This window comes from Bidens hawaiensis, unplaced genomic scaffold (assembly GCF_021521415.1).
Source record: "Bidens hawaiensis isolate Kalapana, Puna unplaced genomic scaffold, B.hawaiensis_p1.1 tig00030699_1, whole genome shotgun sequence".
In the NCBI taxonomy this organism is placed as follows: Eukaryota; Viridiplantae; Streptophyta; class Magnoliopsida; order Asterales; family Asteraceae; genus Bidens; species Bidens hawaiensis.
This window is the reverse complement of record NW_027495124.1, coordinates 209,176-232,665: the sequence shown is the minus strand read 5'-3', so window position 1 is coordinate 232,665 and position 23,490 is coordinate 209,176. Positions and strand designations below refer to the sequence as shown.

Sequence of the window (23,490 nt, the reverse complement as noted above, 5' to 3'; positions counted from 1 at the left end):
TTTCGAGGTATACTTATTACTGCGCATAAATGATCTCGGTACACAAATGTTACTCCTGTTGGTGTTGGGAACCCTAACGCGCCATGCGCTGGTGACGGTATGGCGTTGAATTGGGCAATCGTTCCTCTACCCAAGATCATACTATGGCATGAAGTGGTGGGCAAGACCAGGAAGTTGACAATTTCAGCTCGCTTGTGCTTTTCATCCCCCATAGTTAGTTCGAATTGTATCTGACCTAGGGGGTGAATAATTTCGTTTGAGACACCCGAGATTGGTGCACTCACAACTTCGAGCCTTGCTTGGTCTGCTGGATCCAACTTCCTGAAACATTGCTCATACATGATGTCTGACTCACTACCGGTGTCCACCAGGACTCTTGACACCTCATAATGAGCGATGTGTGCAGTGATGACTAGAGGACTGCTGATAGACGGGCCTCCTCTGATTCTTGGAAAGATTACTTGTTGCTCGCGCCAATCCCCTTGGATTTGCGCGCTTCTCTTCCTCGATCCTTGCCCTTGCCTTCTTCCTTCAGCTACACAGATTCTTTTGAATTTTTTAGTGGCTGAGGCTCCGTCTGGTTGTTCGTTCTCTGGTCTTGGATTTTTTTACCAGGTGAGCCAACTTGCCTGATTTCACATCTTTTTCGATCGCATCCTTCAAATGATGGCATGCATCGGTGTTGTGCCCTGTGGATTTGTGAAACTCACAATATTTGCCCCTGTTCGGTGGTCCCTTATGGAGTAATGGTTTGGGGTTTTTAAACTGGACATTCTCTGTGCTTAACACTTGCGAAGGCGTTTTGGTGAGGGTAGTCCATATTCTTGGTAGAGGTCTGTTAGGCTCTCTGCCGCCTTCCTTCTTGTCACCTTCTCCGCGATTAAGAATGTCTTTTTGGGGTTGGGGTGAACTTTGTTGCGCTTGCTTTTCTGCAGGAGAATAATTGGTTTGTTGCAACCTGGACCATACGGAGTTTTGTTTGCCCCTCCTTTCATTGTTGCGTGGTGCTTCTGTTTGATGCATTTTATCTCTTGCTCTGTCTTGGGCAATTTGTTTTTCATTTCGCGCGAAGATTCGCGATGCTTCCATAAGCTTAGCCCAAGTGGTTGGCATGCCTTCTCTGTTCACGAGAGCTCTACGGAGTTGATCACTGCGCACACCTTGTATAAAGGCCACGCGCAAGAGTTGTTCAGTGATGCCTCCAATTGCAAGAGATTCCTGATTGAAACGAGTTATATAGTCTTCAATGGTTTCATCATTCCTGCGTACGCAGTGCATGATGTCATCGGGGTCGCGCGTGTGTTTGCGCTGCTGTACAAAGTGGGCCTGGAACTTTTTCAATAGCTCTTCGAACCCATCGATTTGTCCTGTCGGCAAGCTTTCGAACCAGACACGCGCTGCACCCGTGAGGCAGCGAGCAAACATGTGACACCATGTTGGCATCGTCCAGCTTTCTAAGTTTCCAGTGTTATAAAAACCTTGTAAGAAATCATCTGGATCTGTTGTATCATCGTACTTGCCTAAACCACTTGGCATCTTGGTTTTGTGTTGAATGGGAGCCTTCGCAATGTGCTCAGCGAATTTGAATGTTTTACCAAGATGGCTGGCCTATATGGTGTGGTTACGTCCACTTGCCCTTTCGCTTGTGGGTTGTATGGTGTGTATAAATCCATATCAGCTTTGGCTCCAGGTGCTATGTGCATGTGTGCGCGAAGCTGTGAACCTCCTGCATGAGTATCCCGCGTCTTCTTCATGCTGTGCACCTCTTCCTCATCACTAATATCAGCTTGTTCGGTGTGAACAGAATGACCGTCTTCCAGCGCGCGCGTCTTTTTTGTTGTTCCCTGAATGGTTTGTTTATCAAATGCGAGCCTTTGTGTTAAATCGGCTAACTTTTTGTGTTTTACCAACTCATTGTATTTGTCCATTAAACGCCGTTGTTCGTTTATGAGCCATTCTTTAGGGTCATTGGTTTCAACTTCCGGGCCCATTGGTCCTTTTTGTTTTGTACCAGTCAGATTTTGGAACGTGAGATCGTCTGGAGGAGTTTCAGTTTGACTATGAGGTGTTGTGTTGAAGGGATGGTTACTGGTGGTGCGCGCAGTGTCACGCGGCGCCCTCAGAACCCGATGTCCCTCATTAACATCCTCAAGCTCATTATCCTCCAGAACTTGATCGTTGTTTCGAACACCGGAAACCATGGTGAAGATTTTCAGAGAGAAAATTGATGAAATAGTGGTTTTGTTGCCGTTGTAACAGGTGATGGCGCCAATGAAGAAGCGTGTATCGACTTACTTGTATACGATCAACGTTCCTCGGGTACGAGTGTGCTATATCACCGATGGTTTTCCGAGATACAAGTTCTTCCACCTACAAAACGAACAGTACCGTGAGCTTACCCCTCAGAAAGGGACAGAGGGGTCCTCTTTGGGGTAACCCTCCGGTGTGAGAATCAGATATTGTAGGAGAGGATAATCAGAATCTGAAAATGAGTAAGGACTTAGCATATATTTTATTGCCTGCCTCCAACTGTGGAGGTGGTGTGGTATTTATAGTATCAGGGTTTCCAATGATTGGGCTCAGACCCAATTAGGGCCTTTTTGGCCTCCTCCTATTGCTTCGCGCCACGTGTACTTAGGACACCTGGTGCTTTTTCATTGATTATTCTCTGACCAAGGTATTTCACCTGACCCATGTGCCATCACGCAGTGGCACATGGGCTTTGCTGAGTTGTCCACCCTTCATTGCCAGCTGTCAACATCAGCACATTCTTTATTCCTTAAAAGATACTGAAGAAGCGTGTATCGACTTACTTGTATGCGATCAACGTTCCTCGGGTACGAGTGTGCTATATCACCGATGGTTTTCCGAGATACGAGTTCTTCCACCTACAAAACGAACAATACCGTGAGCTTACCCCTCAAAAAGGGACATAGGGGTCCTCTTTGGGGTAACCCTCCGGTGTGAGAATCAGATATTGTAGGATAGGATAATCAGAATTTGAAAATGAGTAAAGGACTTAGAATATATTTTCTTGCCTGCCCCCAACTGTGGAGGTGGTGTGGTATTTATAGTATTAGGGTTTCCAATGATTGGGCTCAGACCCAATTAGGGCCTTTTTGGCCTCCTCCTATTGCTTCGCGCCACGTGTACTTAGGACACCTGGTGCTTTTTCATTGATTATTCTCTGACCAAAGTATTTCACCTGACCCATGTGCCATCACGCGGTGGCACATGGGCTTTGCTGAGTTGTCCACCCTTCATTGGCAGCTGTCAGCATCAGCACATTCTTTATTCCTTAAAAGATACCTTCTGGAAGGTTGTCTGATGAGTACAATCATGGTTGTCCTTATCCTGATTTGGATTAGACTATTGTCTCATTTGTTGTGTGTCGCTTACGCGCGGCCTTTATGCGCCTATCCCGGGGATGCGCAAGGTCTTCTCTTTATTCTCACACTAAATGTGTGTGTTGTGTGCATATGTGATATGCGCCACGCGCAGATGTTTCATGCGCTTGCGCATAGGTTTTGGCTTTGTGTCTTCATGACATCCTGATTTCAAGCCTCTTGTCTATATCTTGTGGGTTGACCCGCCCCGCTCGATGTTAAGGCGGGTGCATACCCCTTCAACTATTATCTAAACAAATACTATGCACAAGTTTCTGTTTCTTGTTTTTTAACGCAGGACAAAAGGCATTAAATACTATTGACAACTTTTTACACAATTCTAGCCGATTTTCGTTTTATATTCTTTTGTGAAAAGTTTATTTATCAATTATAAACACTAGCATAACGCTAGCAACGTACAAATATTTAGAATGCAAAGTTATATCATGAGATCAAATTTATAACTACATATTTATTCTATGGTTATCCAAAAGAACGAGGTAGTCTTTATGGATTAACCAAGATCTTGCCGGGTTGTGCTAAGTTGCTGACTTCCTGTTCAAAGAATAGCGTCTCGTCTTCTTGATTAACCGAAGAGCTGTAAAGAAGTATAATATACAATTTTCTTATGAACTACCTTTAATGAATATGACTTCGTTACTAATTTGTTCATCATATATAAAAAAAAAACATCTAAAGGAAACTCATAAATATTGATTATAAATAAATGTAAAATGTAGTGATATGGTGGAAATAGAAGGACGTTTGTGAAAGATGGTACACTCTAGAGTATTTAGGTGTTTGTTAAGAATAGATGCACCATTGATATAACTAGATAACTAGACAGGTTTTGGAATGTGCATTGAGCATCATAGACATGTTTGTAGAATATGCATTGTAGGTGCTGTAGTAGCCGATGGACCTTTTAAGGTCTTCATAGCTAATAATGATTAAGCGGTCCTTTAAACTTATAGTTATATTCTAGAGTTGGGCAAATAAACCGATTAACTGACCCAACCCGAAAATCAAACCGAAACCGAACCGGTTTAAAACCGATTATGTAGAAACCGGTTTGGAACTGATTGAAACCGTAGGTTTGGAACGGTTTGTAATTCTCTCTACCAAAACTGGTTATCCAAACCGAAACCGGCCAAACTGGGCAAAAACCAGTCAAAACCGAACCTGATGAAAACCCGAACTGAAACCTATTGTAACCTAGTTAAGAAACCGGTTTCATTCTGAACCGAAATCGACTATAAACTGATTTTGACTTTTATTGACCAAATTAAACCGATTTTTAGTTTTAAATCAGTTTGTGCACCTCTAGGTTGTTTAGCTAAAAAATGACATTACATATTATGTTTTGGGATTATGGGCCTAAACCAATATTGACCCACATATAAATTTAGAGTGATCATAAGCCCATAGGAAAAAAGAAACTCAGGGCCAGAAATCAGAATATGGTGATACATAATATGGCTTTAGAAAATGAATGGGACATTTACATATTTTTCCAATCTAAACTTTGAAATTTAAGATTTAAAAATTAGTATTACTATCTGATCATATTCCCTAACTTTTAGTTTCTTTACAAAATGGGTTTGCTAACACCACAATAATGATTTAAATAAAAAACATATTATAAGTAATCAAAGTAGCTTTATTTTACAATTGGTCTAGACGGCAACTTTGTCTTTTTAGTTGAAATCATATAAGGTTTGAGGAGCTTAAAAACAACTCACATGAGATTAATGAATTGCTATACAAAATGGAAGTTTATTGTATGCGCTAGAGGGCTATTACAATATTGGACTCTATTATGTTTACAAGTTAATTACATTATCAACACTTCCTTTCACAATTGAACATATATAATCACCACTTGTTATAAATAAGATTGATCCAATCTATTGAAAAACGATTTATGAAGGACACCATTTAAATGACTACTAACTTTTATTGCGATCGTTTTGTTTTTATCGAGTGAAGTAGCAATCAACCTCTATCATATTGTCTCGCAATATGTACGTATGCCTTGTTATCATGCTACAAATTCGTTGGTCTAGTCGCATCGATTACTTAGCGAAATAAGTTCACTCATGGATTGTTTCATAACTTCACCATACAAATTCTACACTCAACTTATATCTAACATTTTATTTCAATCTTGTAAAAAGATAAGATTTTTTCAACAAAAGTACAATAACATGTTTGCAGGGTCCAGCCATAAATAAAGTCCATAAATCCTTCTATAACTTGACGTCCATCGTGACATAAGATTCTACCCTTTGAACCGTAAACCAACCGACTTGAATAATATAACTACGAAAAAAAAAAAAGAAATAAAGAAACATTTAGAGAAAAACAATCAAAGAATTCTATATAAGTTAATAACCAAGTACCAATTTTATATTGGCAAATTGGAAATAAACAATCTCACATTTTGTATATTAGTCGGCAATAATCTATCTTTAAAAATTGTTTTCAACGATACAACATTTCGACTATTTCTCTCAAAGGACCTCCGTTAAAAACATTTAACATCGTTAAGTGTTTTTTCGAATTTCGAACCGATGCTTTAGAGCTTTTGATCGGAAGAAGGACACGAGTCGACTGATGTAAAGCTTATCTCGAAATGGTGATCCATTGAGTGTTTCGTCATTTGGATCACCGTTTCGAGATAAGTTTTACATCGGTTGACTTGTGTCCTTCCGATCAAAAGCCTTAAAACATCGGTTTGAAATTTGAAAAAAACACTTAGCGATGTTAAGTGTCTTTTAACTGAGATTCATTGAGAGAAAAATAGTAGAAAGGTTGAACCGTTGACTAGGATTTTTAAAAATATAATTATTATCTACAAAAATGAGATTATTTATTTCTAATTTATATTTCATTTTACCCTTTAAACTAGATAAAGTTTAGTATTGAGTTTGTGTCTTGTCTTGTTTGATAGATACCATGTAACCATGTTAACAAAATCTTTTAGAAATCAAAGAACTATAGATAATAGATAATACAAACTTATAAAAGAATCAAATAAAGGTTCAGCCACCTTCTTTTGTCTTTACTTATAATCTGTTCTTGATTCCTCTGTTTTATATTTGGGAAAGTAGCCAAACTTATCTCTATAAATCACACCAATTTACTTCACTCACTCATTCAATCAAATGGCTGCTAATTCAGGCAAGTTTCTTATTAATTCTTAGATTTTTATTATTTATTATTTAATTTGTGTTAATTTTTCTAATTAATTTTACAATTCTGATGTTTAATTCAATTGTTGGTTGATTTTAGTTGAAGATGTACAAGTTCATGTTTTTTCATCATCATCTGAGGTGCATATATGTCATATTTGAAGCTATAAATTTAATTATGCAAAATAATAATAATGATGATGGTGGTTTTTTGTCTATATGATTAGTTACTTGAGAAGTTACATGATAAGTGGAATTTAGTTAAGAAGGTGCCTTATCCAGCAATGTATTCTAGTGTTTATGGTGGGATTATTCTCGATCCCGCGATGATGGTCATCCCGATTGATGATCATATGGTGCATCGAGGGCACGGTGTGTTTGATACTGCCATTATCCTTGATGGGTAAGTTCTTGATGTTATGAATTTAGATGTGGAAATGCGGACGGGTTGGGTTGGAGGGTAATGGGTTTAGGTTAGAACGGGTTTGGGTCGGGATGGGTGTTTAGATAAGGTCATTTTGGTGTGGGTTCAGCACGGGCTTGGGTTAAGACGGGGCCATTTTGGTTTAGGATGGGTTTGGGTCAAAACGGGACATTAAAAAAATTATCATTTTGGTTCAGGTTAGAAAAAGTTTGTGCCAGGATGGGTTTGGTTCATGATGGACCATTTAATAAAATAGTCATTTTGGTTCAGGTCAGACGGGTTTGTGTTAGGATGGGTTCGGGTCATGTCATGACAGGCCATTTTGAAAAATGGTCATCTTGGTTCTGGTCAGAACGGGCCATTTTAAAAAATGGACATTTTGGTTTGGGTTAGAACAGAATGGGCTTGGGTGAGAACGCATCATTTTAAGAAATATCAATTTGGTTTGGGTCAGAACAGGCCATTTTAAAAAGTGGTCAATTTTGTTCGGGTCAGAATGGGGTTGGGTCGGGTCAGGAGAGGTTCGGCTCAGAAGGGGCCATTTTAAAAATTGTCAATTTGGTTTGGTCAGTTGGCCCATTTTATAAATGGTCAATTCGGTTCGGGTCTAAACAGAATGGTCATTTTAGTTTGGGTCATGACGGGCCATGTAAAAAAATGGTCATTTTGGTTTGGGATAGAGTGGATTTGTGTCAGGATGGGCCATTTAAGAAAATAGTTATTTTGGTTCGGGTCAAAACGGATGTTGACTAAAATGGTTAACAGGTTTTGACCAAGCGATTATTAATTCATCATACATACTTTAATCAATCTTCAATAAACACTAATTTGATTCGACATCTGCATATCACAGATACCTCTATGAGCTCGATGGTCACCTCGATCGAATCTTATTATCAGCATCACGCGCCAAACTCTCACCTCCATTCCCAAAATCAACTCTTCGGTCCATCCTCATCCAGCTGACATCCGCATCAAAATGCACGAAAGGAACTTTACGATATTGGATAAGTGCAGGACCAGGAGACTTCTTACTTTCGCCTTCCGGGTGTCCCACATCCGCTTTCTACGCAGTCGTTATAGACGAAGAATTCTCACAATGTAAAGAAGGCGTAAAAGTAATAACCTCCACAATCCCAATGAAAGTACCATTATTTGCAACAAGCAAGAACGTTAACTACCTCCCAAACGTTTTATCAAAACTTGAAGCGGAAGAGAAAGGCGCATTTGCGTCCATTTGGGTGGACGATGACGGGTATGTGGCCGAGGGTCCGAACGTGAATGTGGGATTTGTGATGCGTGACAAGGAGCTTATTTTGCCGTTTTTTGATAAGATTTTAAGCGGGTGTACTGCGAAACGGCTTCTTGAATTGGCGCCAAAGTTGGTTGAAAACGGGCGGTTGAAGAGTGTGACAGTTGGGAATATTACAGTTGAGGAAGCTAAACAGGCTGCTGAAATGATGTATATTGGTAGCACACTTCCTGTGTTGCCTATTGTTGAATGGGATGAAAAGCCGATTGGTGACGGTAAATAACTAAATTTTCGATTATTCATCGTTAAAATGAAGTTTTTTTTTTTGGTGATTAATGAATGATGTTGGTTTCGTTACAGGGAAAGTTGGGGAGTTGACAATGGCGTTATCGGATTTGGTTTGGGAAGATATGGTGGCTGGTCCGGAGACACACAGGATCAAGGTTCCGTATGCGTAAAAGAAAGTTGAATTTATGGTTAAAATTGGTGTTGTATTTTGAAAATGAGAGAATATGAATAAAAGTTAAGCTTTGTGTTTGCAAGTTCTCTAGTTATGTTGCCCTGACCATAATATTAAAAGTTGCATAAAAAAATTAAAATGTCAATAACATGCCCCCATGCAGGATCGAACAACAGACCTCCAGTTTACAAGACTGGCGCTCTACCACTGAGCTATAGGGGCGGCCTGTAAATATTTCTATAGAAAGATTTAAAATAAGGTTAAACACTTTATGTTACATTTTTTTTAACGGCAAATATATTAGATCAAAAGAATTCAGCAAGAAGCTGAAAACAAAACAAGCAAATTACATCAAGAGGAAAGGGTTTTTTAACCACTTGTTCCAAGAAAAAGTCACTTTGCGGTTCCTATGAACATACCAAAGATACGAATAATGTAAAATAGATTAAAAAATCTCTCCGTCTCTAATTTTGTTCGGCTGAAATATAGCAGTGTTTCTGTATCTCCGCAGCACACCACCAGGTGGAGAAACAAACAACCTCGATAAGCTTTTTCTTCTTGACATGAATCCTAGCATTATCAAGCCGTTCCATCAAAGTTTTTGGTTGAACCGCAAACATAAAATCATGTTTAATCAATTCGCAACCAATCTCCAAGATCTTGAACGTTTTATGCTACATATTCGTTAAAAGAATGGTTACTAAACATTGAATTTATTAATTTACAGTTCATATATATGGTGTTAGCTGGCAAACTTATTTTAGATTGAAATTTTTTGATTAAAATGTAATAAAACATGTCGGATTACACTCTGTAGCTACAATATGCACAACAATGGGTGTCATTTCAACCAAAAATAATTAAATGAGGAGAATAAAGAAAATCAAAAGAATAATTCAAGACATAGAAATTTGGTAAATACCGATCTTCTTGTCTAGATATCGACTATCGAGTGATCTCTTCTTCGCTAATATCCTCTACAGATCGATCATGTCACTCTCATCTTTCGTGTCTAATGATCTAAACTCGAATAACCATTTCATATCTTACACTACAAAAACAAGCGTTATCACTGACGAACATATTGTTGAATATCTGTCGGTCATAGTCATTACTAACGAGAATCCATCATCGATGCTTTGCCAATATTAGGTGTGAGTAATAGTGTTTTCGATGGTTTATCGATGGGTGTTACTGGTGGATTATTGAGGACATATTTATTGAGGTTCTTCTCTGTCCAGTTTCAAACTTCTCCAACTAGAGTTTTATGTACTGGACGGATTACGAATGGACAATCCATTTTTATTTTACTTACAATTTTGTAATTATCCTGCTACAAAAATACAAACATTTATACAAGTTACAGTTATATCATGCAATATGATTACGAAATACGAATCTCAACTTTCAAATCACATAATTTCTCGTGATGAACTTAGGCTTGTTTTATCATATGATTCTGTACGGCTTTGATATGGGATTCAATCATACGGTTCAACAAAAAGAATATTAGTTTGTTTAAAGAATGTTCACATTTTATGGCAATTTTGTTTAACTTAGTTTAATTCACTTGCTTAGTTGCATTTTAGGCACATATATAGCTCTTTAAACACTTAATTTTCACATCATATCATGCATTTTATCATACTTATATCTTACTATTTGTGTAGCTTGAGATGACAATGAATATTGAGAAAAAAAATTATACATAGATACAACTGATTAAGTGACAGGTTTATAATAACACTAGATTCTCTCTGGAATTGATACTAACTGTGCCACATGTTGACACATGATAGGGTAAAACTAGAGCACACGGATCCATGACGTTTAAAGAAGGCTGCACACTGAAAATTTGAACTGAACCAAAATATGTTATTCAGGTCTTTTCATGGCAAATATTTGGGAAGACCACTCATCTAGCTGTCATAAGTGTGACCGTAACGTTGTTGTAAGAGTTTTGTGCTTCTATGCTACTCGAGCTCGCACAACTACTTTCTGTGTAAAAACCAGGATGTTTCGGTTCTGGTAATTGACTGTCGCTACTCAACATCATAACCACAGTAGACATGTTTGGTCTGTCTTCAGGGTTGTTTTGAACACATAGTAAGCCCACTTGGATCGACCGTAACACTTCAAATGTATGGTCTAGTTCGATTAAAGACAACTCAGCAAATTCCATAAGTTTTCCTTCTTTGTAGTGATTCCATGCCTAAAAGAACATTTACAAAATATAAATCACAATTAAAAGATAATTAATTTAACACTCTACATTGAATTATCGTCTTACTTTTTCGAGAACACTGCATCTACTTTGGATCCCACTTACGATCTCTAGCGTCAAAACACCGAAGCTGAATACATCTGATTTTACTGAGAAAATTCCCCTTCCTGCATATTCTGGGGACATGTATCCACTGCACCAGTGTGTTGGTCGATCATGTTATCAAACAAGAACATAATACTAAGCAGTAAACTATTAAACATAATTGTAACATTTATAATGAATTCTTACTATGTGCCAACCACTCTTTTAGTCTTTGTTTGGGTATCATTTCCTCCAAAGCTTCTTGCAAGGCCAAAATCTGAAATCTTTGGGTTCAAGTCATGATCAAGCAAAATGTTGGCAGGTTTGAGATCTCGGTGGATGATCTGTAGACGAGAATCTTGATGAAGATAGAGTAAACCTCGAGCGATCCCATCAATAATATGGAACCGTTTCGACCAGTCAAGTGTTTTGCTTTTGGGATCATCTGAAAAAGAACTTCATTTTAAAATTACAAAACAGGACTACAATGGGCAAAGTTGCAAACATTATATTGTTAACAGAAGGAAAAACAACTTACGAAACAAAAGCTGGTCAAGGCCTTTGTTAGGCATGTACTCATAAACCAACATCTTTTCTTGACCTTTGAAACAATATCCAAGAATCTTGACAAGATTTCGATGTTGAAGCCTGGAAATGAATACAACTTCGTTTCTGAACTCTTCAACTCCTTGCGAGGAGCTCGTGGAAAGACGCTTCACTGCAACTTCTCGCCCATCTTTCAAACATCCCTTAACAGATAGGTTTAACTTCTTTTAATATAAACTAACGTAACAATATTGTTTCAAGATTGAATGATACCTTGTAAACTGGTCCAAATCCACCCTGACCGAGCTTGTTACTATCTGAAAAGTTGTTTGTTGCAGCAACTAATGTCGATAAACTAAAAAAGATGAAGAAACACTAATCGACCCCGGGCAGATTATGAACAATCTGGGGGTTAAATAGATGTTTCCCACGAGGGGTTAGATCCGGCAAAGATGATTCTTCTGATAACCTGCAAAAAAGACACCGTGAGCTCGTCACTGAGAAGGGGGGGGGGGTACCTCCTTGTGACCACCCTCCGGCGTGAGAATCAGACTAGATTGCTCTTGAATATAAGTGTATATTAAGAGAATGACTAGAGCAGATATCAGGTAATATATCAAGATATAAGATATGAGATAAGATACAAGATAAGATGATATACCATTCCAAGGTGTTGGAGTATTTATAGCCGAAGGTAGGTTTCCAAGAAGGTACAGCCGGCTGAATAGTGTTCCTGTTCTGCCAACTGTGGGCTACGCACATGCCATGCTGGTGGTTGGTGGGTAGACAGCGGCTGATAGTGACCAGGCCGGCTGTGTACTATTCCTGTTCCACCAACTGTAGGCTATGCACGTCCTCCGACAGGTTGGTGAGTAGGCAGCGGCTAATAGTGACATACAGTACAAGAGCGTGCTGCTCGTCATACTGTTGTCAGTGAGCTGTCGTATCTTTGGTCAGATCTTTTGTCCATACCTCGTCAGGTACAGTACAAAAGATCCTCCAGTATCGTACGGACTGACTCATTTGGGCGGGAGTATTCCCGGCTTTGCTCATTCCTTCTTCAGGTGACATGACTTAATTATTCTGAGAGTTAAGTGCCTTGTGCGTGTAGCCTTGCTGCGCGGGTAGCCTTCCCTGATGGCTTGTATCCGCAGCTGCGGGAACAGGCGGAGTACTTCACCATTGGGAGGCTTTTCCTGCGGGAACAGCTTGCGTACTGCGCGTAAGGACGTCACGTCTCTGAGCATGGTGGGTCTTGCGGATCCAGTTGGTCTCTGCGCAGACGTCCCTTTAAGTTAAGTCTTGCGGGTTCAACCGCGCAGACGTCCGTTAAGGAGTCTTGCGGGTTCAACTGCGCAGACGTCCCTTTTCAAGGTGAGTCTTGCGGGTCCAACTGGGCTCTGCTGGGACCTACCTCTTCAAGTCCCCCCAGTCCAATGTTCTTCTCATGAATTGTTAATAAGTGAGGTGAACTTTTGGACTTAAGCAAGGGGTTTTGAAAAGGGGTTTAGTTTTAAGGTTTTCCATGGGGATTCTTCCCGCAGAAGTCCTAATGTCACTGCAGAAATTCCCGACTTTTCTGCTTGATCTTTGGGTGTGATGCGGGTAGGTCTGTAACCTCCTCGCAAGTCAGGAGCGTTGAGTTCCACTTGTGTAGATTCTCCATGAGGTTTTGGTAGTTTTAAACATAGTGATCAATTATGTTTAAACAACCAATTCCATCTTGGAGGTTCAAACAATCTAGTTCTCGACGTTCCCGCTATGCGGGGATGTTATTCCCGTTTTCGCAAGCACGGCCCAGAAGATCCTTCTTGGTTTCAATTCCCTGCGGAGTGCTAGGTATGTGAAGGGTTTCGCCTTGACACTGTACCCGCACTCGTCTTATAGTTACTTTACTTCCAAGGTATTCCTGGCTTCAATTCCCTGCGGGTGCTAAGTATGTGAAGGGTTTTGCCTTGACACTGTACTCGCACCCGTCTTATGGTTACTTGGTTGCCGAGGTATTCTTGGCTTCAATTCCCTGCAGGTGCTAAGTATGTGAAGGGTTTTGCCTTAACATTGTACTCGCACCTGTCTTATAGTTACTTGGTTGCCAAGGTAAGGGGTATATTCCCGCTTACTTTTGAATCTTTTTGAAAATTTGAAATTCGAAGAGTTGGTGAAAGGATAAGAACAGTCCAAACTGTTAAAACGTCGTCCGACGGTTTCTTCTGACTGTGTCAGAACGTGCAGGAATTTATGGCGACGTGACAGTACATGGTCATTCCAGACGCTTTTTCAGGCGCGTGGGCGCGATTTTTCGGGCGCGTGGCCGCGAAATTAATGGCACGCGTCCTTTCAACAGCTGTTGCCAGCTTGCTCTTTGCCACGTGTCATAGTTTCATTGCACCTGCGATTTCTCTCTCTTCCGCATTAAATTCATCGCATTAATTGCGATGAGTATATAAAGGGCGAGAGGGTGCACCTTAGTCCACACTTTCACTTCTCTCTTCATCTTCCAAACGATTTCCGGCGAATACTCACTATTCCGTCGAGCCTTCTTCTGAAATCGTTGTTCTGTACATCCAAAACATGTCTTCTACCCGTGATTTTGAGGCCACTGCCGAGGAGTCTGAGTTGTTCGTCAAGAACCCGACGTCGACGTCCGAAAAGGACGACAAGAGCACTGCTGGCGAGTGCCAGTGCGCTCTTCCTATTGACCTCTACCAGTACATCGTCCGGAAGTTCATGCTCGAGCCTTTCGAGCCTGAGTTTCCGGAGCCTCATCAGACGGTGTACGATGCCCCCAAGGGTAAGATAGGGGTGTACGCTGCATTCTTCGTTTATGGGAATCTCAGGTTCCCATTGACGAAGTTTGTATACCGTGTCTTGGAGAGGCACGGTGTGCATCTGACGGAGGTACACCCGATGGCGATCGCCAAGATCCGCCACTTTGAGTGGGTGTGCCTCATTCTGGGCGTGGAGCCCCACGTTGATCGGTTGATGACCTTCTACTCCTGGAGGTGCATCCAGGGGTGGTACACCTTGGTCAATCGCATCAAGGGTTTGAAGATCTGCGCCACCGAGCGCAGTCTTCGGTCGTGGAAGCGGGAGTTTTTCTATATCTCCGCTCGCGTCGTCCCCCTTGCGATGACGTTTAAGAATGGGAGAGCACTCCCCGCCCTTCACGCCCTCAACCACCAGGAGGCGGAGTGGTTCGCCAAGATCTCCCGGATCCAGACTCCGGTGTACCGCTTTGCGGAGTCCGGGATGGTGATGCTCGGGATGAGCCGGGTGTGGAAGGAGGCGTCACAGATTCCCATCGTCCTCGAATACGGTTTGAACTCTGTCCCTTACGGTATGCTCTGTCTTCTTTGTTGATATAGGTTTTTCTTTTAACTGTTTCTTTTTTTTATTTCAGAGGGGAATGACTTGCAGTCGCTCCTGCATCCGCGGGAGGCTGATGGTCCCGCTCGGATGGGTACTCGTGCTCTAGATGAGAACGAGTTGCCCATTCTTGAGCAAACGGCGGATCGGTTCGTGGAGGTCTACCCGCCAGGCCACGAGATCCTGAGCGCCAGACGGCCAGGTAAAGAACTTTTTGACCCTCGCCCTCTCAATGCTCAAACCTCTGCGGGAATTCCTCTAATTTTGTCATCTTCTGACGAGGAATCCGCAGATGGTCCTTTGTTGGTGCGGAAAAAGAAGGCTACTGGCGCGAAGGGAAAGGCGAAGGTTGCCTCCACCGCCGATCCGGTTGTCCGGTCTGACTTGGAAACCCAGAGCGAGGAGGCGGCGGGGAACCCTGGTGGTAGTGAGACCACTGTTCCGGAGGTTGAGACGGCTGTCACCTCCGGGCAGCCCAGTGTGACGACGGTGAGCGGCGTGAAGAGGCCGGCTCCATCGGGTTCCTCCCCGCCTGTCAGAACCTTTAGGCTCAAGAAAACCCGTAAGTATAATCTTCCTTTACTTTAACTGCATAGCTTTCCGCCATTATACTTATATATCTTCTTTGTGCAGGCGTGGATGCTACCGCATTCTAGGGTGGAGCGGGGAGGAGCACCTCCGGACCCATGACGGTAGGCTTGGTCAACCTACCTGAGGCGATGACCCAGGCGACTGAGCCTGCTTCAGTTGGTTCAGTTGCTCATCCAGTTGAGCCAACTGTTCCAACTGTGATGACATCTCCGCCGGCTGTCAGTGCCATATTTACTGATTCCTTCACTGAGCCGGCGGTGAGTGTTACTGTGGATTCTTCCGCAGCCACGGCCACGGTTGTGAGTTCACCTCTGGTGAGTTCACCTCCGTTGGTTTCTACCGCAGCGGCTTCGACCGTGCCTCCCGCGCCGGAAACTACCTCGCCCCCGGCCGGTTCAGCAGGTATGTTTGGGGTTGGGCGTCAAGCCAATCTCCGCCTCCTTCCCATCTGCCTGACCTCTTGGATGGATATCCGTTAGGTTCGGGTGATGGGTTTGGCGGCTACAGGCCTGTCGTCGACCCTACAGGTGCGTAGGGTTATTTTGGCCTTTATTTTTTATATATATTTTTTTATCATCTTTTCCTAACTGCCTTATGCTTTTGCAGTGTCGGATTCCACTGAAGTGTATGTTCCACGATGGAACATCCACCGAGGAACAACCCTTCGGACGCCTGTAGAATGCGTCGAATGGGCGCGCCACGCCGCCCCCGCCGGTGCGGTGGGGGAAGCCATGTCCAGCTACTAGGAGGGTAGGCTGTCGAATGAACTACGGATTCTCCTTGCCCGGATGCAGCCGCGCGTCGAGTTACTTTGTCGTGAAAACGACAAGTTAAAGACGGCGCGTAGTCTGGAAGTGGCTCAGGCGCGGGCCATCCGGGAGGAGAACAAGAGGCTTGCCGCAGTGGCTGCGGAAAAGGAGAAGGCCTTCCAGGCCCTTGAAGTTGAAGTTCAGGCCCGTCTCGAGGCCCGTTCCAAGGCTGCCCAAGCTGTTAACGAACAGCTTCGGCTGGCTAAGGAAACTGCACGGAACGCAACTGAGAGGGCCACCAAGGCTGAAGCTGTTGCTGAGCCTCTACGCATTGAGAATGAGGAGCTTAAAGCCAAGCTAGAGAGGCTCCAGCAGGCTCATGATGCCTTGGCTATGGAAGACGCCAAGAAGCTCCAGGAGATCTTGGACCAGAGGGGCGTGCTTGACCACACTGAGCGGAAGCTAAGGGGCGTTGAAGAGGCTGCTGCTAAGGAAGTGTTGCTCGCCAACCTTAACAAAAGTGAAGCCGAACGCGCCCGTAACCAAGCTCAAGCTGCCCTCCAGGAGGCTCTGGTTGCCAAGGAATGGCTTCTTCGAGAAGCGTTGTCTCAGGTATGCGTAATTTCATAATATCTTTACGCTTTTCTTTGTACATAGAAAAGGTTTCGATACTTGTATTTTTTCTTGTAGGTTGTGCATCGAGTCTTCACGGACACATCATACGACGATGCCATGAGCGCAGCCCTCAACGCTTCTCATGAGGATGGGGAAAAGGCCGGCTTCCTGCTTGGTCTAGGGTTCGTTGAGAAGGGCATCCCGCCTTCCAACTTCCCTTTATATGATGTGGATACTGAAGCTGTATATGACCAAGCAGTGAACCAGTATGCCGCCTTCCCGCATCCGGTGGTGGAGAAGGTGAACGAAGTTGCTGCTGCTGATGATGGGTTAACCATTCTCAAGACCTTCCTTGAACCGCCACAGCCAAGTGATGGTGCGGGTACAAGTGGGTTTAGAGGAAGTGGTCCTGAAGCTTGAACCTTTAGATCCCTTCCCACTGTTAGGATAGGTTTACATTGTACAGATTTATATTCTTGTAGGCGGGTAGATACCCGGCCATTCTTGTAATACTTGAATTATTATGAAATATAAATCTTTGTGCGGGTAGGACCGCTACTTTCACTGGATGACTTGCTCATGCATACTTTAGTTTAAATTAGCAACCTTCCAAGTGTTCTGAATAAGTTGACCTTTGAACGTGGTAGATAATAGGTTGAAGTTTTGCTTCTTCCTTCGTGATTGTGCAGGTAAGACCGTCACTTGCACTTAGGATGGCTAAACTTTTACCTATATCTGACCTGCGTGGAGGTTTTCCTCATCTTCGAAATTTTCTAAGTGTTTAGAATAAGTTAACCTTTGAACGTGGTAGATAATAGGTTGAAGTTTTGCTTCCTCCTTCGTGATTGTGCGGGTAAGACCGTCACTTGCACTTAGTAGGATGGCTAAACTTCACCTATATCTGACCTGCTTGGAGGTTTTCCTCATCCTTTTGTTAGAAATTTTCTAAGTATTTTGAAAGTTAACCGTTCAACGCGCGGTTGTCAATAGGTTAGTTCGGTTTCCTCTATCATGATTTGTGCGGTTAGGACCGGCACTTTCATTTAGTGGGATCACCAAACTTTACCTATAACTGACCTGCGTGAAGGTTGTCTTCATCTGTTTTTTGTGCTTACGCGGGTTTTGCCGCCGTCCACATGCAACGATTTCTTTACACTTATTTATGCGGTGAAAACCGGCATATCAGTGTTGAATAAATTAACCGTTCGACGCGTGGTTGTCAATAGGTTAGTTCGGTTTCCTCTATCATGATTTGTGCGGGTAAGACCGGCACTTTCATTTAGTGGGATGACCTAACTTTACCTATGACTGACCTGCGTGAAGGTTTGCCGTTTTTTGTGTTTATGCGGGTTTTGCCGCCTTCCACAAGCAACGACTTACTTCCCCACTTATGTATGCGGTGAAGACCGGCATATCAGTGTGGAAAGTTCATTAAGTATAAATGTAAGACCATCAGCGTCAATGTGATAAGGAGAATCATTTCCATTAGAAGTGGCTCTAGGCCTTTTCTTTTACAAGTTTGGAATTGATCTACATGCAGATTGTGTAATTGAGCTCCCTTCCATGTTCTTGGGAGTGTCATCGAGCCTTTCGAGCCGATATGCACTTGGTTCGGAATCTCGTTGTTTACGCAGTATGTAGTCTCCAACATTGAAGCTGTAGTTTTATTCGTGTTTTCCCCAACTGGGGTTCTACACGCATCAGCCTATTCAGCGTTCGTTACGCCACGAGGTGCGCGAGCGTCCCATCTCTGACAAATGCTTCGACGATGTCCTTCACGTCTGTGCATTCTTTAGTGTTGTGGCCTTTTGTCCTGTGAAAGTCACAGTATTTGCTCCGATCAGCATTGTGACGATGTCGGATTATTGGAGCCTTTGGCCATGGGAGCTTCTCAGTGGCGGTGACGCTTTTGGTGAGTGGCGTCCATCTGGAGTTCTGGTTCGACTGTACGTTATCCCTTCCGCCTAACCGATGTTGCAAGCCGGATGAGGTGTCAAAGTTTACCCTTGACTGCCAAATGCCTTGCTTCCGCTTTTTGTTTAGTCGGGTGGTAAGGACGTTGTTTTCTCTTGTTTTCTGGGTGTAGAGGTTTGTGCTCTGGGGGAGATCTCTACCCAGTTGCTTCTCCGTTTCCGCAAAGCGTTTAGCTGCTGTCATGATGGCATCCCATGTGGATGGCATGCCATCTTTACCCGTTAAGGTGCGGATGAGCTCTGGGTCTTTCGCGCCCTGGATGAAAGCAGCGCGAACAAGATCTTCGCTAATATTACCCAGACTTAGCTTCTTTGAGTTGAAGCGAGTGATGAAGTCTGGCAAAGATTCATCTTCCTCTCGAATGCAATTGAGGATTGTCCATTGCTCTTCGGTATACTTTCTTTGTTGGCTGAAGTGTTGGCTAAACTTCTGTTGGAAGTCTGCCCAATCGTAGATGTGGTTGACCGGTAGACGATCGAACCACGCTCTAGCTGGCCCAACAAGCTTCATTTGGAACATGTAACACCACGTAGGTTCCGTCCAATTACTGACGGTTGCCCCCGCTATGAATCTGTTCAAATGATCGTCTGGATCAGATATACCATCGTAAGTGCCGATGTTGGACATCTGTTTGGCACTTTTCGGGGCGATTGCTTCCGCAATGTCCCTTGCAAATTTGGACGTTCCCGTATTTTCCGCAGTTGGTCTAAATGTTTTGGAGAAGTCACGTGGGTTTCCACCAGCGTTTTTTGGTTTGAAGGTTTCTCCAAAATGCCTTCTCGGTTGGAAGTCCGTTTCCTTACGCTTCCCTTTCGCCCTATGACGAGGGTTTGCGTCACTATCGGATTCCTCCGAATCATCGTCCAAGTACTCTACGAATTCATCAGCCTGTTGGAGTGAACGTAAGCGTTCATCCAACTCAGCTTGGAATTCTTTTTGACGTGCTTCCGCCCACGCTTTAACTTCATCGAGTGTTTGGCGGGGGAGCCTCGTTCGTTGTCTCTCTAACTGGGTATCGGTGAATCCCAGTGAGCGATTATTTACTGCACTTGCCCCAGCTCGGGTAACTGGGGTAGTGTTCGTAAAATTTACTGCACTTGCCCCGGCTTGGGTAACCGGGGTAGTGTTCGTAAAAACTGTGTAGTCGCCGGTATTCCCCCCAGTAGCTGGGGTTGTGGTTACCGGAGTTTCTTTAACCATCTTTCCAGAAGTTTTGAGAAAACTGAAAAGGATTAAGTTCTAGCTTTTATGCACGGATGGCGCCAATGAAGAAACACTAATCGACCCCGGGCAGATTATGAACAATCTGGGGGTTAAATAGATGTTTCCCACGAGGGGTTAGATCCGGCAAAGATGGTTCTTCTGATAACCTGCAAAACAGACACCGTGAGCTCGTCACTGAGAAGGGGGGGTACCTCCTTGTGACCACCCTCCGGCGTGAGAATCAGACTAGATTGCTCTTGAATATAAGTGTATATTAAGAGAATGACTAGAGCAGATATCAGGTAATATATCAAGATATAAGATATGAGATAAGATACAAGATAAGATGATATACCATTCCAAGGTGTTGGAGTATTTATAGCCGAATGTAGGTTTCCAAGAAGATACAGCCGGCTGAATAGTGTTCCTGTTCTGCCAACTGTGAGCTACGCACATGCCATGCTGGTGGTTGGTGGGTAGGCAGCGGCTGATAGTGACCAGGCCGGCTGTGTACTATTCCTGTTCCACCAACTGCAGGCTATGCACGTCCTCCGACAGGTTGGTGAGTAGGCAGCGGCTAATAGTGACATACAGTACAAGAGCGTGCTGCTCGTCATACTGTTGTCAGTGAGCTGTCGTATCTTTGGTCAGATCTTTTGTCCATACCTCGTCAGGTACAGTACAAAAGATCCTCCAGTATCGTACGGACTGGCTCATTTGGGCGGGAGTATTCCCGGCTTTGCTCATTCCTTCTTCAGGTGACATTACTGAATTATTATGAGAGTTAAGTGCCTTGTGCGTGTAGCCTTGCTGCGCGGGTAGCCTTCCCTGATGGCTTGTATCCGCAGCTGCGGGAACAGGCGGAGTACTTCACCATTGGGAGGCTTTTCCTGCGGGAACAGCTTGCGTACTGCGCGTAAGGACGTCACGTCTCTGAGCATGGTGGGTCCTGCGGATCCAGTTGGTCTCTGCGCAGACGTCCCTTTAAGTTAAGTCTTGCGGGTTCAACCGCGCAGACGTCCGTTAAGGAGTCTTGCGGGTTCAACTGCGCAGACGTCCATTTTCAAGGTGAGTCTTGCGGGTCCAACTGGGCTCTCCTGGGACCTACCTGAAGGACCTACCTCTTCAGGTAGGTCTACGACATCTTGTCGAGTAATTGGACCATGCCTTTCTACAAAACAAGAGCAGAAGAGCCATAGCTGGATGTTAAGTACCTTCTCATAGTAGTTTATATTAACTGCTCAAAAGAATGTTAAGCAATTAACAGAGTTATTACCTTGTAGCTTTTGCCTTCTGTATCTGATGATTATAATGCACATTCCAAGCAGAATGGTTGCACCTAGAAGAATAGGGATAACAACTATCATCAATTTGCTATTGCCTCTTGTTGTCTTATCTTTAATACAAATCCAATTCCAAGAACGAGAAATCTCCGCCTTATCTGATAAATCAATCGCCCGCAACCAGTGAAATAGTTTTATCTGAAAGTTAGAGATTTATCTAGGGCCACTTAGTATTTATGAAGATTGAAATCAAGTTCATAAGGTTTGAATATTTGATCGAATTTATCATCCAGGTATGCAATTATACAATAAAGACAAATCTATTTGTCTGGTTCAACTGAATTTTGATGAAACCCTAATTCGCATATGGTGAATATAATTCTTGTGGTTTAGAGGTTTGATTAGAATAGGTGATCTTGTTTTCAAGTTTTATTTATTTTTTGGAGTTAGGTTTGTGAACCATTATTTGAAACCCTACAACAAGTTGGTATGTTTTGATGAATATATAAATGATGAATTGGGTTTATGAGTTCTGACAATAACTATCAAATGGGAAATACCTTAACCATGTGATTCGAATTAAATGATATGCCATTTTTGGCATGGTTCTAATGGGAGATTTCTAGAAGAAACAAAGAGATATAGATATGGTTTTCTTTTTGGTGTTATGAGGCATTATGAGGAACAAGAAGATTGGGCCATATACTATTCGTGACTTCAGATCTCCACAAATAAGTATTCATTCTTTTGTTTTATAAGAATCATGATTGAATTGATATTAATATGGTTCTGACAAATATTATTAAGAAATAATATGTGTTTCTTGTTATTTGTTTCGTTAAATTAAAACTAGATCTAAATATTAATTATTTAAATGTGGATATGTAATATTATTACAACAATCATGAAGAACACATTAGTGAAATCATAGTGATAGTTTCTTTGTCCCCATTGAATATTAGTATACACATGAAGCATGTGGATTTTTTAAATATAGGTAACATGAAGTTATTACCAATAGATCACCATATGGATATTAAATATCCATGTAATTTGCTTATGTGGGTTGAGTTATTCTACAAAGTTTAACAAAAATGAGAAGACATAATTGATTGACATGTGTCAAGTGGGGATCAAAGGAAAAATGGTATAAAAGTAATATGACATATTTTCTCTCTCCACATGCAAGTCACATGTTAATTCCCTCATCATACCAACTCAGTGACTCACTAGGGTATGATTTTAAGTTTTAACTATTTGATTATTTTATGATTGTTCCGTTATTCTGTCGAACGATTGGATATTTGGATAATATAAACTGAAAGTGATAATCAAATAATTTGCTGCCAAGAATGCTAGGAGAATTTCACGAATCATAGGCTAGCAGTTAGCTGTTATTGTATTTGGAATTATTACTATATTTTTTTCCATTTTTATTGTTATAACATTAAATGGCATTAATGTCGTTTAAAAAATTAGCTTATATATTTCGTTACTTGTTAGGTTTATGAGCTTTTTTGTTTAAGCTCGGTCGAGGTATTAAAATTCTCGGAGATAGCCTGATGACTAGAGAATCTGGTTTTCTTATGAGACTGATTAAGGCAAAGCTAGAGTCAGAAGCATGGATCTTTACTAAAGCCTAGAAGGATATTGTTGAGTCCCAATTTGTTTAATGTTTTATTTATGCATTTGTATTAAATGCATTTTGTAAGGTTTATCTTTAATGAGCTTTTATTTAGTTAGTTGTATTTGGGCCAATGGCCAAAGAAATTGTATTTGCCCATGTTAGACCGGCCCAAGAGGCTCATTTGAAGTGTAACCTAGGTGTGGAGTATAAATACCATGTTATACTCCACACACTAGATAAGCTTTTGCAAATAATCTATTCTTCTACTCTTCTTTTTCTCAATTTTGTGTGTGTGTTTCTTGATCTGGATATTCTTGGTAATTTCCGTTCACCAAATTTACAGATTGATCCGAGATTAGTTGTTAGACCTACAGTTACTTCCAAATCTTGTGTTTCTTCCACTTTATCAGCATCATTTTGTTTATTAATCCTGAACAGATTCATTGTACTTACAAGATGGCTATCAAAATGACAAAATTAGATTAAGAGTCGGAACAAGAAGTGCATAAAGA

The 23,490-nt window shown here is 42.1% G+C and overlaps 2 protein-coding genes and 1 non-coding gene across 3 annotated transcripts; 1 reads left to right on the top strand and 2 right to left on the bottom strand.

Moving 5' to 3' along the window:
• The first annotated feature begins 6,798 nt into the window (after positions 1 to 6,798).
• LOC143580855 (D-amino-acid transaminase, chloroplastic-like) lies at positions 6,799 to 8,752 on the top strand. The gene is made up of 3 exons (XM_077063780.1): positions 6,799 to 6,983; positions 7,858 to 8,531; positions 8,617 to 8,752. The coding sequence occupies exons 1-3, from the start codon at positions 6,865 to 6,867 to the stop codon at positions 8,712 to 8,714; spliced, it is 891 nt and encodes a 296-aa protein (XP_076919895.1). The 5' UTR covers positions 6,799 to 6,864; the 3' UTR covers positions 8,715 to 8,752.
• A 114-nt stretch (positions 8,753 to 8,866) lies between these two features.
• TRNAT-UGU (transfer RNA threonine (anticodon UGU)) lies at positions 8,867 to 8,938 on the bottom strand. The gene has a single exon. It is a non-coding gene; the product is annotated as a tRNA-Thr (tRNA).
• Positions 8,939 to 10,631: 1,693 nt separating this feature from the next.
• On the bottom strand, positions 10,632 to 23,422 carry LOC143580848 (G-type lectin S-receptor-like serine/threonine-protein kinase SD1-1). The gene is made up of 6 exons (XM_077063776.1): positions 23,351 to 23,422; positions 11,844 to 11,945; positions 11,563 to 11,773; positions 11,232 to 11,469; positions 11,007 to 11,133; positions 10,632 to 10,928 (listed from the first exon to the last, which is right to left on the bottom strand). Exons 1-6 carry the CDS (start codon positions 23,420 to 23,422, stop codon positions 10,632 to 10,634), a joined length of 1,047 nt encoding a protein of 348 aa, XP_076919891.1.
• Positions 23,423 to 23,490: the final 68 nt, after the last annotated feature.